The following is a 16,228-nucleotide window of genomic DNA, read 5'->3' as shown; positions in this document are numbered from 1 at the left end:
TCTCTCTAATTGCTCAAAAGATAGCAGGTCAAAAAGTCACTGAAAATATGAATAACGATGATACTGAGTAGGTTATTTTCTATTCACTTGCTTTGAATACTTCTTCAATTTATTGTGTCACAAGAATCGTACTCACCTGACACATTGGATGTTCTTTCACAGCCCTATGACACTCGTCGAACACAATCAAATTAACATCCGATAAATGCAAATATTTTTCTACAAGCATGTACAGGCAGATTTGGCTTATCATCACAAGTACCTGCAAAAGAAAATCAAACATCACCATTTATACATTACTTCAGAAATTTAGTTTCTTTGAAAATTCAATCCTAATTCCTGTTATTTTTGAAGAGTCGTTTTAACAAACCAAGGCACTGAGGTAAAGATGTAAGTTAAAAAATCATCTCAATACCTTCTATAGTGTTCCTTTGTGCACATTCTAATATTTCAGTTGCATCCTTAGACATTTATTTATTTAACCAACTTCCAGACAGAGCCTGCGAAATCAATGCTACATTGTGAACCTGCACCCAGATTTAAAGTTCAGGTATAAATAAGTAAATAAACGTAAGAAATGCAGAACGAAATTGTTCTGCTTCTCATAGCACAACCATAGTGTTCGCCTAGCAAGCGGACAACAGGAATTCTATTCACCGCAGGTCTGATTATTATTATTGTTTAACCTATTTACTATACAGGGTGTTTTAAAATGAATATCAACGTTTTAAGGTTTCGTAGTATTTATTACAATTAATTTACAATTATAAATAATATATCAAATGAAAGAGCAAGTCAAATTGTTTTGTACGCACACATGCACTGTTTCTTCTGTCTGCCGGTAGAAAGCGCTAGTAGCAAAGCACGGCGACTAGTCAGCAGAAAGCTTTTTGTGTTTTACATTTTGCAAAGACTGAATCTGTAGTTACAGTGCAACTGTCTGTGTGAAGAATTTTAAGAAGACGCTTACAACTACTCTTACCGTTTACAGTTGCTACAAGCTCTATAACCTACAGACTACGGTTTACGTGCTAACTTTGCAAATGAAATGTTGCTGCATGACGAAAGATTTTCTGGATCGTGTCGTTTTCAGTGATGAATCGACATTTCACGTAAATGGTGACGGACAGTCATAATGTTCGCATCTAGGGGTCAGCAAATCCCCAAGAGATGGTACAGTTGCAACAAGATTCCCCTAAATTGAAAATGTTTTGTGCCATAGTCCGGCGAAAATTTTATGGGTTTTCTCGCCTATCGGCTCGATATATGCAGTGTGACGAATGGTGTTCACATTGAACACTTGTAGCAAAAACTGTTTGAGCTGCTCTTTCATTTGATGTATTAGAGCAATAAATACTACAAAGCCTTTTAAACCTTGATGTTCATTTTGAAACATCCTGTATAATTTGGTTAATGACAAAATATGACATGAAAAAAAAGTATTGAATTTGAATATTAATTGGTAACAGTGTTCAATTTGGCTACATATTACACACAGGAATTTGAATATCCATTGATTGGAAGACGTGACAATGTACACCGTACAAGATTACAAGGATAAGATTCCAAAAATATACAAAAAACAGGTTTGATTAGTAACGAATGAACTACCAAATTATACTATATTATCTATATATAAATGAAAGTCACTATATTTGTGACTTAATAACTCTTGAACCACGTGACCGATCTCGATGAAATTTTCAACATAGCCTGGGATGGATTTATCATTTCACTTTGACGGTACAACGTACGAGCGGGGGAGGGGGGAGATATAGAAAAATAAATAAAACTTATAACTCTTGAACCACGAGACTGATCTCGATCGAAATTTCAATATAGATGAGGTTTGGGCCTGGAATGATTTTTATCATTTCACTTTGACAGTGCAACTTAGTGGAGCGGGATATATATATATAAATGATCGAAAATCACCAATATTAGTGTCGAATCTATAGTTTTCGGGGTCGCTGAGATGACCAGTAATACTTCCAATGGCGTTTAAATCCAAATTTACCCCTTCATGTCCAAAATGAAACGTATTCTCCCCTCCACAGAACGAGTATTCTCTAATTATACATATTTTAATATACACCACTGTTGTTATGGACACTATGTCAAGATCAGCATAGAAGAAATTCTACGCCTAAGCTCTGAAGATAAGTGCCCGCGGGCAACACTTGAAATATCGGTTATAAAACACATGAAAAGAAAATTACTTAGGTGAATTAGTAATTATTACTAAAGTTTACTTAATATATCTGCACAGGATTTATAGGTGACCATTAGACGACACTGGTGTTATTCACGCTGAAATTTACTTCTGGTAGTATCTTATTACATAAGATAAACAATGCATATTGACGAAAAAGTCCCCCCAAAAATACATACCTGATTGTTGTGCAATTCAGTTTCCCATTCTTCTTTGGTCCAAGATTCTACTTTACTGAAAGACGTGTATTCGCCTACTGAGAGATCGGTTAAATGCCTTATAAAGGAAGCCTGTTGAGTTACCAAAGAAACAGTATCCACTATATATAATGTTCTTTTCCCTCCTTTACGAAATGGCCTAAAAATAATAAGACACATTTACTTCTAAAATCCAGGTAATAAATAAATAATAATAATAATAATAATAATAATAATAATAATAATAATAATATAATTAATCACAAACATTACGACTTAGCATATTACATTATCATTTACAAGACTTAAGAAAGAAAAATAGCACCTAGAGAATCGAATACAGCATTGAATATGAATCTTTATTACCACAATCGAATATTTTCATAGATTATGTCTTCTTCTGGAAATAATCGTCTAATCAGGACATCTAGCTAAAGAATAACATATATTCTCGTTTACATTTTTTGTTCTTATCTACGCCTTGCCATAACCAGTTTTCATATCTTTAGGTATCCGATCTTCCTCCATTTTTAACGAGCTTCTTATGGCAATTGGTTCGGAATTTAATACCCGTTTTAGGACTAAGCTTATGAGATGTGAACTTACAGATTAAATTAGGATCCGAACATGAACTCTTACCGAAAATAAACCTTGGATCTACCGCGCCAAAAGCATATATGTTAACTACATAGCTCCAGAAAAGCTTCCATTTTAACTAAATGAATAGTGTAAATATATTGTAATGCTTAAGTGGGTAGAAACAATGATAGTTCGACATTCTAGCCCTTCACCTAATTTATTTGATAAAAATAATACAAAATAGTCTTTGTATCTACAAAGTGAATATCTTAAAATCTTCTTTAAAATGGCCAGTGAGGTAAAGGACGGACATGTTTTATACGGGAACCCTTTAAATCATAGCATCCTCCAGGGCGTCTTGCAGCGACTTCAGAATATATTACTTTTTGGTAACCACCTCAGCTCATGGCAGCCTCCAGCGATTTTAGGCAAGGTAGTAGTACTTCGTCCAGGTCGACCTCAAGAGCAGATATAGGTTAAGTCATCAGTAGTCAAATGATACTTCTGTCCTCTTCGTTTTTATAGACCACTTCTGGGTGGTTCGTCCCTTTTCGGTTCCCGTCATGCTGTCTTCATGTCTTTCTGGTTTTATGTGTATCGTCTGCTGTGCTGATGCTTGTAAAGAACAGCACGTGTTGCATGAATACACCATTCAGTGTGCTTGCACTGAAAGGTAGGGATCCTTACAATATATATATATATATTTAACGCTCAATGGTCACGCCCTTTAGGATAAAGGATCCGGATGATTAATACACGCGAATGATTAAAAAAATATTTTTTATCTCTTCCACCGGGAATCGAACCCGGGACCACCAAAGGCACATGCGCTAAAATGCATGGTGTGCTTGCTCATGTTGCCACAAATACGGAGATTCCTAGTGGAACTGCAAATAGTTTATACTCTATGTTAAGGTGACGGTCGAAATTTCATACATTACGCTCCCTTGTGACTAAATAGTTAATACTGTGCTAAATGGCGAATGATTTGAGTTCATCTTCACTAAAAATTCCCGTGTCAACCCGTTTGGATGTGGTTCGGATTCGACAAGGAACTGCAGACCCGTCTCATATAGCCTTGGTGCTAAACAGGGATGGTTAACACAAACAAACACTTGCAACAAAACATACAATCTCACACAATTCACGAAATTTTAAAATGAAAATCGTATCTATTCCACAACGATTATTGTCATGTGATGTGATGTGGCGAGTTTTCTGCTGATAGACACCTTAAGAAAACGCCGCGCCGCTGAGGAAGATGGGAGTACAAATTTCAGCATTTACTAAATAACAGGAGTATACCAAGGTTAGTCCAAATGAATAAACGTTAATGTCATATTTCTCAACTGTACACCTGAGAGAACTTGAAATATATCTCATTACATACTCTAAGATACCACACACAGTATTTCTCTTTTGACTACTTATGCTATCAGTTTTTTTTTTTTTTGATTCAATTTCAAACATCTTTTCTATAGCTGTAGACAGTAAATGGGATTAGTCCATAGCCTAAAATACTCAAGTATTTGATATTGACATCTCCATCTTTTATTCGAAATTGATAGTCGATCCCTATCACAGTGATCTTTTGGAGGATAAAAGGTTTTTAGAAAAAAAATATATATATATATATATATATATATATATATATATATATATACTGTCGGACGAAAATGTTTTAAGAAAAATGACACAGCATTAAGAGAGGGCAATGAATGTTTATTCCTGTTCTGTAAAATTACGTCTCGCTTTATCCATGTATCACACTTTTATTTTAAACGACTATTTGTTCACACTACTAAATACATGTACATACTATGACGCGTTAATAATCAATAAAATATACCGTATTTGCCGGCGTATAAGACGCACCGGCGTATAGGACGCACCCCCTTTTTTGGAAACGATTTTCGAGAAAAATATAATATGTGAAAATTTTATTAATTTCCATTATTTTTTGTTCAAGTATTTGTTATATTTTATTTTACTTTAATGTAGGTATTTTACTTTAAGCATAAAATGTAAACAGATATACTGTAAAAAGACAACAAAAAATACATGCATTTATGACAAAAATACAATGGACCACACCTTCTCTATCCACATCTTAATTCCGTTTTCATCCATCCAACCCTTTTCATGAACGTGAATCACTACACCATTTGGTATTTGTTCTTTTGGTAATGTTTTTCTTTTAAATACCAAGAATGGCGTCAATTTCGTTCCATCTCCACAACATGATAGCACAACAGTGTAACGCGTTTTTTCATGATCAGTGGTTTTCACAGTAACAGTTTCTTTGCCCTTTTAGTCCACTGTCTTATTTGAAGGTACATCAAATGTGAGAGGTACCTCATCCATATTGGCTATTTGCAAAAGTTGAAATTGTTTACGCTTTCTGATTTTTAAGACATATCTGTGAAACTGTACAATTTTGTCATCATATTCAGCTGGCATTCTCTGTGCTATTTTAGTTTTTACACGCATAGAAAGGCGATTTCTTTTCATGAATCGGGAACACCATGTAGTTGAACCAATGAAATCAGTGTTACCTGTACGCTCTGCCATAGATTTTGCTTTGTGGATTATCATCTTTGTAGACACTGCAATCCCGTCCTTCCTTTGGTTCTCAACCCATTTTCTTACATCCTCTTCGAGTTGTGGCCATTTGACGACTCCTCTGCGAAGATTATGCTTAGATCGCTTTGCTGCTGTAAGTTCATTTTCTTGTTTTCGCCAGGTGCGAATCATCTTTTCTGTAGGAGGAGGGCCAAAATGACGTTCTGCGGCTCTATTCCCATTAGCTTTAGCATATTCTATAACCTGCAGCTTAAACGCTATGTCGTAGCTGTGCCTCCGCGACATTTTAACAACTTGCCACGATAACGAAGATTAATGAACTGAGGCAGAACACGATGCGAATCTTTCTTAGCCTTTGTTGGTCATCTATTCGTAAACAATACAAAACATAAAATCTGTGGTTACAAGTACTAAATAAAAGAACACCGTCATCCTTTCAAAAGCAATGTGGTGAAACAACAATCGGTGGTTACAAAGAACACGGACTGTTTGGTCTTTATTCAGCGGTTTATAAGAACCACGGCGACAAGTTTTGCAGGCATATTCCTTTCGGAAAAACAATGTTATTGGTACCTTTGAAATATTCAACCTTATGTCAGCACTTTCTTGAACCCTGATTTCAACAACACAAAGGAGAAGCAGAGGCAGTGAAATATAATGTCTTCGAAATACCGTTAGTTGCATAAGACGCACCGGCGTATAAGACGCACCGGCGTATAGGACGCACCCCAATTTTACTGACAATTTCCAGAGGAAAAAAGTGCGTCTTATACGCCGGCAAATACGGTAATCAATTAGGTTATTTAAAACTGTTTCGACGAGGTACTTCCACATCAGTACCATACCTATCATGCAGGGGTAAAAGTTTCGGCCAATCACAAAGTTAGGTTAAGGCCAGGTGCCATTATTGACCAATAGCGAACTAGAATAGTTAATTCACACATATATACATTATGTTTCATCTAACAGGAAAGTCCTGCAGATTTGCTTTATAGTATTTGTTGATATACCTTGGCTTGTCGCTGTGGGATAAATCGCAACAACCAATTTTATTTCCAGATCTACAGGACGCAATAGGCCGAGATACAAGGTGCTATAAAATAATGGCCATATCCCTTTAAGATATTAAATAGTTTGAAAAGACTCACCTTTACATTTAAAGGGTACTTAAATATGGGTCTTTTCAACTATGGTAATCTATGTTTCTCTGTAAAATATTAAATGTTAAATTTAGTAGTTATCAACTACTACGTTTACCAAACATGGTTAGGATCATCAAGATTAGGAGGCTCCGGTGTATAGATCATGTAGCCGCCAGAATGGAAGGAAGTAGAAACGTTTCCAAAGTTTTAACTGGAAATCCAATCGAAAAACGGCCATTAGGAAGATCTAGGCGTAGATGGGAGGATAATGTTAAGATGGATCTCGCAGAAATAGGAATACAAAGTAGAAACTGGATCCAGTTGGCTAAGGACAGAAGTCAGTGGAGAGGTTTTACAGTTAGCTAGTTAGTTATCACTTAGTATTTTACATTTCTACTCCACGTACTTGTGAAGATTGCCAGATATAACGATTTGTATTAACAAATTAACCTACACTTATTATTATTTTTCTTCTTCTGATATTAATTTCGGCAAGTAGAGATTAATCAAGCTGTACTTAAATATTTAACAAATACGTATGTAAGCAAACATTTCAGTGCAATTAATTTTCGTATTTCTAACTAATATGTCGACGCAACTTGTATATATTAACATACCTTCGAAGATCATTGGCCATTTCCTGAATTAATTTCATCGCTATGAAGGATTTCCCAGAGTTCGTACCAAGGCAGACAATAATGTTTCTCTCTTTCGCCGCGTCCAGCAACTCCACCTGGAATATACAAACTCTTCAATCCTTGGTCATGGTTAATATAATACATACACCGGATAATCATAGTTGATATCAAATATTCAAAGAATATATTCATAACTACAGAAATATTTATATAAAAATGAGTATCAAAAACCTTAACTACTTAATGAACTAATATAATGCATATCGAATATTAATAAAGAGATCGCTTACCTCAGAAGAAATACAAGAGCTATGCATCACATAATTGTTTTTCTAAACTGTACTGTTCTAAACTGATTTGATAAATTTTGGGTGTTTTGGCATAGATATAACAAATGTTGTTTCTTTATCCTCGAGTTTAAGTACAGTTAAAAAGAAAGCAATACACATCTAGAACGAAGGGAACTCGGAAGTGTTTTATTAACCTTTAGGACACGAAGTAACTATATTTAGTTACCTAAAAATAAGGCTTGGGATACGAAGTAACTATTTATAGATACCTTGCAGTTTGCCCACTAAACCTAATTGTTTTTTAACTTTCTGGGTATCACATATATGCACTTGCATGTGTTTTATTCAGGAGACATACTAGGCAACTGCAGAAATTGGCGCCGTATCCCAGGCTTTTTTTTTAAAAAGGCTCCGTAATCAAAAGGTTAACAATTTAAATGTTACTTCTGAAGAAACGAAATACGTTTACAGTAAATTTTCCACGCAATTTACAAATATCTTGAATTGTATTGTATTGATGACGGCCACAATCGTCACTGAAACGTCAAGATTATTAATTTCACGTTCAGGTGGTAAGTACAAACCTTATTAATGTTGAAAACCTTGTTGTATTCATTGCTGTAGCACATATACAGAATGATCTGGTAATAAACCGATAAACTTCGTATACATATTCAGGACCTAAAAAGTTTATCTGTGACGTTGGTCGGAAAAGCAAACAAATGAAATAACGCCGTATGACAAATAATAAAAATAAAATAAAATATTCACTTATCTCATTTTAATTCAAATCAATTCATTCATTCATTTATTTATTGAAACTCATCGTTTTCTCGTGATGACGAGACAGACAACGTGGATTTGAAGGTGAAAGACATATAATATGTACGAATGTTTCTCCTCTTTCCTTAAAAGCGGAATTCTCGAAAGTGCTTGAATATTAGTCTAATTATTTTTAATGTTAAGCTTATATACTGAGTTTTATCTTCCTAACTTGTAAGGCTTCTGAGACCCTCTATTTTTGGCATTTTTTTTTTTAAATTCCCCCTTTCCTCCCCTTAAAAACCCATTTTAATTAAAGTTATACAATAAAAACACAGCTTGAGGTAGGTACTGAGTATGCTAAAAAAATTCATTTTACACTGTTCAGCTCGTGATATATATATATATATATATATATATATATATATATATATATATATATATATATATATATATATATATATATACTATGTGATTAAAAGTATCCGGACACCCCCAAAAACATACGTTTTTCATATTAGGTGCATTGTGCTGCCACCTACTGCCAGGTACTCATTATCAGCGACCTCAGTAGTCATTAGACATCGTGAAAAAGCAGAATGGGGCGATCCGCGGAACTCACGGACTTCGTACGTGGTCACGTGATTGGGTGTCACTTGTGTCATAAGTCCGTAAGCGAGATTTCCACACTCCTAAACATCCCTAGGTCCACAGTATCAGATGTGATAGTGAAGTGGAAACGTGAAGGGATACGTACAGCTCAAAAGCGTACACGCCGACCTCGTCTATTGACTGACAGAGACCGCCGACAGTTGAAAAGGATCGTAAAGTGTAATAGACAGACATCTATCCAGACCATCACAAAGGAATTCCAAACTGCATCAGGATTCACTCCAAGTACTATGACAGTTAGCGTGAGGTGAAAAAACTTGGATTTCATGGTCGAGCGGCTGTTCATAAGTCACACATCACGCAGGTAAATGTCAAACGACGCCTCGCTTGGTGGAAGGAGCGTAAACACTGGACGATTGAACAGTGGAAAAACGTTGTGTGGAGTGACGAATCACGGTACACAATGTGGCGATCCGATGGCAGAGTGTGGGTATGGCGAATGCCCGGTGAACGTCATCTGTCAGCGTGTGTAGTGCCAACAGTAAAGTTCGGAGGTGGAGGTGTTATGGTGTGGTCGTGTTTTTCTTGGAGGGGACTTGCACCTCTTGTTGTTTTGCGTGGCACTCTCACAGCGCAGGCTTACATTGATGTTTTAAGCACCTTCTTGCTTCCCATTGTTGAAGAGCAATTCGAGGATGGCGATTGCATCTTTCAACACGATCGAGCACCTGTTCATACTTTACGTCTGTGCGGAACGGTTACACGACCATAGCATCCCTATAGTGGACTGGACTACACAGAGTCCTGACTTGAATCCTATAGAATACCTTTGGGATGTTTTGGAACGCCGACTTCGTGCCAGGCCTCACCGACCTACATCGATATCTCTCCTCAGTTCAGCACTCCGTGAAGAATGGGCTGCCATTCCCTAAGAAACCTTCCAGCACCTGATTGAAAGTATGCCTGCGAGAATGGAAGCTGCCATCAAGGCTAAGGGTGAGCCAACACCATATTGAATTTCAGCAGTACCGACCTAGGGCGCCACGAACTTGTAAGTCATTTTCAGCCAGGTATCCGGATACTTTTGATCATATAGTGTATATTATATATATATATATATATATATATATATATATATATATATATATATATATATATATATATATACACACTTTTCAATTACAGTATGATATGGGGCACTCAGTACACAAAAGGATCATTTTCTTTCTGTTTTTCGTTTTGCACGTATTTCATATTTCAGATCTCTACCTGATGCTCCTTTCGTGCTTAAAAGGTGCACGTCGAGATATTGTAAAATAATAAGTGTTCATTTTTCCATCTATTTAAACGAAGCGTGCACACTTTACGTCTTACTCTTACAACTTCTGTGATTGAACCTAAGTCCTGTGTTCCGACCGCCTCATATGCATTTCCATGATATGTAAAATTCTAAACTACAGAGGTTGTTCAGCCTACGTTTGGCCGATTTTGTTCCTTCCCCTCCCGGACAGAATGGACTCACCAGACCTGGCTCGTGGCGTCCTGCAGTGTTGTGCAGTGGCTTTCTGGGAACGGAGTTGTTTTTCCGCGCGGACGACAATAACGCACAAAACAGGACCATTGTTGTGTTAAATTTGTTTCCGTGTGTGGGTTTTCGCTCTGTGACCAAAATGCCGCCCAAACTAAGCCGGTTTTGGGAAGGCTATCTTGCAGCTCTTTATGACGCCCACTTTAGTGCTTCTGTCATTAGAAAACAGTGCAAGAAGAATGGTTGCAACATCAGTTTAAGTGGAATAAAAAATGTTATTAAAAAGCTCCACCATTTGGATCACCAACAAAGTTGCCTAGGAAGCGGGAATGCACGAAGGCCACCTCCACCATGCAGAGGAAACTTCACAAAATGGTAATGCAAGAAAATCCGCCAACACAAAGGTGTATGGCTAATCGTCTTGACGTGTCTTTGGAGATTGTGAGCCGGACGTTACACCATCAACTCAAGCTGGTAAAAGTCATGAAAGCTCGCGGCCATCTTCTCACGGATGCCCACCAAAAGGAACGAAACTGTAACGCCCGGAAGCTGTACGAACGGCATCTGGCAAAACAAAGGTGGATCCATGGGTGGAAACAAGAACTTCAGAAGGTGGGTCCGTGTCTGTAAAGATCCTTCCCAAAAGGGTTCATGGTCGTTACTGCTACGCTGGCTACTGTTACCGAGGTAAACTGAAGATTCGTAGGGTGGCGAAGAACTAAAAAATAAATTCGCAGTACTTTCAGGAGCAGATCATGCGGCCGATCTACGAGCATGAGATTCCAACAATGTACGGAAATGACGCCAATCTGGTGAGCATTCACATGGACAAGGCCTCATCACATTCCTCACGATTGTCCCTCGCATTCTACAGGAAGATGGAGGAGACAAGTGGTATACAGGTGATACCTTTCAATGAGGTACCTGTTAAATCTCCAGATTCAAGTCCTATGTAGTATTGTGGATTTGAATTGCTGGAGCAGGCTTTGGGAAAACGGCGTGTGACAATTGTGGAAGGACTTTGGAAAGCTGTGCAAAGGGAATGGAACAACATTTCCCTCCCAGTTCTTCAGAGAAGCCTATTACAGTGAAAATTACGCTGTCGGGCTATTGTTAGGAACCAAGGGAAACACATCGAGCACTTACGGACCTGGCGCCATTGATTCTTCTAAATTTTAGGTAAGTCAAAATTGACCAAATGTAGACTGAACAATCTCTGTAAAACTAATGAGAACTGAATGATAAATAGATTCAAAAATTTCTTCTGAAATAGCCATTTGAATACGAAATAATTAAAATAAATGAAAAATGAAATCTTTCAGTTTAACGTGCCATGATTATGCTCTTACGACTAAGAGAGACGAATAATTAATTCAAGTGCATGAAGAATGAAAGAATTGGTGGAATGAACGTGTGGGTGGAAATGAGAGTACCCCGAGAAAACCTACGCACATGATGTTGTCCACCACGAACTTACTTGGCCGGGGATCGAACAAGGGAGCCCACGTACCAGAAGTAAGCGCCATACCACTGGGCCACCGTGCCCCACACAATTAAATTAAGTACACTGTCAAAAAATCAAGGGCCATTAACGTTAATCTAAAAAGAAAATGGGTGTATTCTTTAAACTTGCATTATTAAGATCATACCATTACACTGTACGGATTAAGATGCTAGTTTTAAACTGAAATGGCGTCCAAGAATGGTTAGAAAACTGCATTTTATTTCTGTTTTAACTAAAGTAAATTTGATTTAAATCAGATTTTAAAAAAGTCATTTAATTTAAATCAATCAATTCTTCCTCCACGAAAGATTGTCCCTATTAAAAATAACCTTTTCAAAATGTATATTTCAAGTTTCCCACCATATTAGAAGAATCTGGAAATTTGAAACTCATTGACCAAGATATATCCATAAAGTAATTAACTTTATTTTCAACTGTGATTACTAACTCCTACTGAAAAGAACTATAATGGATTGTTACCATGAAACAATTTTAATCAATATTACTCTTACCTGATACTCTCGTGGTGTGAATGCTTTAGTGTGGACATTGTCATTCATGTGATTGGCCATTTACACCTGAAAAAATAAGAGCGGTAAAAATATCAAAGTAGTAAAAGAAAAAGAAAAAAATATTAGATTTATGATGCACTAGAGAATAATTTCTGACACAAGTGCTAAGAGAAGTTAACATAACCTCTTTCGAAAGTTTAATTTTTACCACCTGATGAACCCTGTACCGTAAAACTTAACATAAGATAAATGAGAATAAACAACAATTAATCTTTCATTGTTTTAAATTGACAGCAGGATGATTAACTTTAACTAAACAAACCTTTTTGCTCACGTAAGTATCTACAAGTAACAAGGCACTCGCTCACTCCACAATCAAATCGAATATTTCCTTTACTTTCTGTCCTCGAAAATTCACCAGCAATAATACAAAGAGACTATCAAATTCACTGTGTGTGAGTGTAACTGTTTCAAATCATAGTTAAAATAATTCTTTTATGACTTTGACAATCATCTGAAACCAATTTAGAATTGACTTGTGACGAATAGGTAACGTGCGAAGTTAAATAAAAACTCTGTAATTTAATTTGTACTTTTCTTATGATTCATGCAACAAAAAATAAAAGAATATTATTTTAATTGATTATAAGGAAAAAAAATGTACATAAACTATATACGAGGCGCGTTCGGAAAGTAACTTTCGATTGGTCACTGCGCATGAAGTAGTGGGGGCCGCGCTACTATCTTTGCATAGACGTGCGCGGTAGCCATCCAGCCGTGGTAGAATGAAGATTGTCGGATCACTAGTTCCACTTTTGTAGCGCCCCAAAATGTGTGATGAAATAGAAAAAATGAAATGAAATCTTTGAGTTTTACGTCCCATGGTTATGCCGGTCAGGCTAAAGGAGACGGTGATTATGAGAGATGAATGAAATGGTGGAATGAAGAAAGTGGGAGGAAACGGGAGAACCCCGAGAAAACCCACGCACACGGTGTTTGTCCACCACAAAGCTCACTTGGCGGGAGCAGGGTTTGAACCCGGGACCCCAAGCACCAGAGGTGAACGCTCTACCACTTGTGATGAAATAGAAATCACCGTGAAGTGCGAGCTGTCATACGTTTTCTTACGGCAAAATAATTATTCGGCAGCAGCTATTCATCGGGAACTTTGTGCAGTGTATGGACCAAGTGTGATGAGTGAACGAGTTGTTCGTGAATGGATTCGTTCATTTATATGTGGACGAACAAACATGCATGAAAAAGAGAGGAGTGGCAGGCCATCAGTGGTCACTGATCAACTCATTCAGAAAGTTTATGAAAAAGTTCGTGAAAATCAACGTTTCACAATCTCAGAGCTTTCCGGTGAATTTCCACAAATTTCCAGGATCTCAGCGCTTGGTGATGACCTAGAGCTGAGAGATGCGGTCACAGGCTGGCTCAAGGCACGGACGGGAGATTTTTATGCTGATGGAACTTCTAAGCTAGTACAAAGATATGATAAGTACTTGAATATTTATAGAAACTATGCTGAAAAATAGAGCAAAGGAATAGTTTTCAGATCTGTACAACAAATTATTCTTATTTACTTTGGTGTTTCTTTTTTAACCAATCGGAAGTTACTTTTATGATGTAAATAAAAACTGTTGTAACGGAATAAAGAATTAAACAAGAAGAGTTAGATGTAACAAGTGTTTGTACATGTGTTATATTATAACACTTGGACCAAGATCGCATGTGAAATACAAAAACCGTTATTTATGATACACTGTTCTCTTCACGTTGTTAGTTACCAGAAATAAAATTCAAGCTACAGTTTGATTAACAGCGATGTAATTGAGTGTATTGAGGAATCTTAATTTTCTTTATTGGGCAATACACAAATTCAATCAAAAAAATGTGAGTTAATAATTTTTCAGCGACACAGAGTGAATTGATTCGAAAAAAAAAAAAAAAAAACAATGGAAGAAAGGTGAGTCTAATATTTCTTATACGAGGCGTATCCAGAAAGTAAGTTTCCCACGCGTCCCATAGCTAGGAAACGGTATGTTGCGCAAAACCACTACATGCACGTGAGAGAATAAGGTCCTAGCATGGCACATGCACTAGCGGAACTTCCATAGTGCTCTCAGTAGCGTCGTGGCAGTGGTTGAAGATGGATGTTCCTATTCCAGCTCCCGCACGTGTGAAGTGCGAGCAGTCATAAAGTTTTTGAATGCACAGGGCATAGCACCGATTGAAATCCATCGTCAGCTGTATCGTTGCAAAAATGTCAATGCTGACCCTGTGCGCCTTGCTTTGTGCTCTAGGGTCAGTTGCTTCAACACAAAACTTCTTGATCAATAGGCACTCCGTGACAGTGGCGTGCAATAAGGAGCGGAAAATCCGCAGGAACTGCTTGCTCATGCCGTTAGGCCAATGGACCTGACACAGCTAACGATGGATTTCGATATGTTAGTCAGCTGCTTTGCAATTAATTGGGAAAACATTTCGAAAAAAAAAAAAAAAAAAAAGTTATTCTAAAATTGCATAAAAATTGGCAGTTCCTAAAATGTCATTATTCATTACTATGGTTAATATTATCCATTTTATTTATTTGTTGTTTAAGAGTACAAAGGGCTAGTACCTACTTGAGTTTCTCTTGTCAATTTACTTAATGAAATATGAAATAAGATACACGGTATTTTAACTGTAAAATATAGTATCCTATTAGTTATACAACCTTTCGTCAAAGTGTAAGAAACACCCAGGAACCCCTCCCCCCTTCCAAACACACACACGCACTATTAACGTCCAATCGCTGTCACTGAATGCCGACACCCAACTTAGAAGACGTGAAGTCTTGTAGTACTAACAGAAATAATTATTTAAAAATTACAATTCTCCGAATGCCTTTTACACTTAATTTTCTCGACGCATGCCAGCTGTGTACAGATTTTTACATATGTACTACCGTTAAATATGTAATTAGAACGAATAACCTGACAAAACGATGCACAAACTGTGCTAGGTTGCCACTATATAAGCCAGCTTTGTATATATATTCTGGCTCAGAAAACGGGTAAACCAGAGCGCAGAGCAGTAGGCTTATACGGCGCTGAAGCGCACTAGTGAAGACGGATATATGCATACATAGAAAAAGGTAAGTGCGAGAAACACGCACCCAGCCTGTGCTAGGTGGTCTAGAAACAAAATAAAACTTTTAATTTAACGTACTGGTTGTGCCGTTTAATTGAAACGGATGACAAATATAAATAAATGATGATGAAATAAGCGTTGAAATGAAAATGTGCAAGATAACAGGAGAATCAACGAACACGAAGCTGTCAACCAGCAGTCTCCATACATAAAATCACTTTGACATTACAATAGTAATGAACCGCACTTTTTAGTGCTATTTCTATGTTCACAAATGACTTACATTTTCTCCGCCTACATAAGTAAGTTACTTTAATATTCCTCTTCCTCATTGAATTAACAGGTTTTACTTGAAAACATCTCGTAATTATAATCTGCACAGATATACAGGGTGCAGTAGAAGTTCCGGAACGGTCCAATATCTTGCGAAATATACAGATCAGCACAACAAACAAAAGCACATGTTAGTTTTGAAAAAGCTATCCAATGATAGCAAGCGCAATCCCATATCCCCACCCCTTTTGGGAGTACGAG

At 37.0% G+C, this 16,228-nt stretch overlaps 1 protein-coding gene across 3 annotated transcripts in view; it reads right to left on the bottom strand.

The window, feature by feature from the left end:
• Positions 1-16,228, bottom strand: part of LOC145685815 (endoribonuclease Dcr-1-like) — a 166,323-nt gene that overhangs the window by 103,084 nt on the left and 47,011 nt on the right. For all 3 annotated transcript variants that reach the window (XM_081758387.1, XM_081758386.1, XM_081758385.1), the window contains exons 2-5: positions 12,560-12,625; positions 7,331-7,446; positions 2,392-2,569; positions 137-262 (exon numbers count right to left, since the gene is read on the bottom strand). In XM_081758387.1, coding sequence (XP_081614513.1) covers positions 137-262; positions 2,392-2,569; positions 7,331-7,446; positions 12,560-12,619 — 480 coding nt within the window. In that variant the 5' untranslated portion in view covers positions 12,620-12,625. The remainder of the gene's footprint in view (positions 1-136; positions 263-2,391; positions 2,570-7,330; positions 7,447-12,559; positions 12,626-16,228) is intronic.

This window comes from Thermobia domestica, chromosome 5, assembly GCF_964235325.1.
Source record: "Thermobia domestica chromosome 5, izTheDome1.hap1.1, whole genome shotgun sequence".
NCBI lineage: Eukaryota > Metazoa > Arthropoda > Insecta > Zygentoma > Lepismatidae > Thermobia > Thermobia domestica.
Note: the sequence above shows the minus strand (reverse complement) of the source record. Positions and strands in the feature narration are given on the sequence as shown.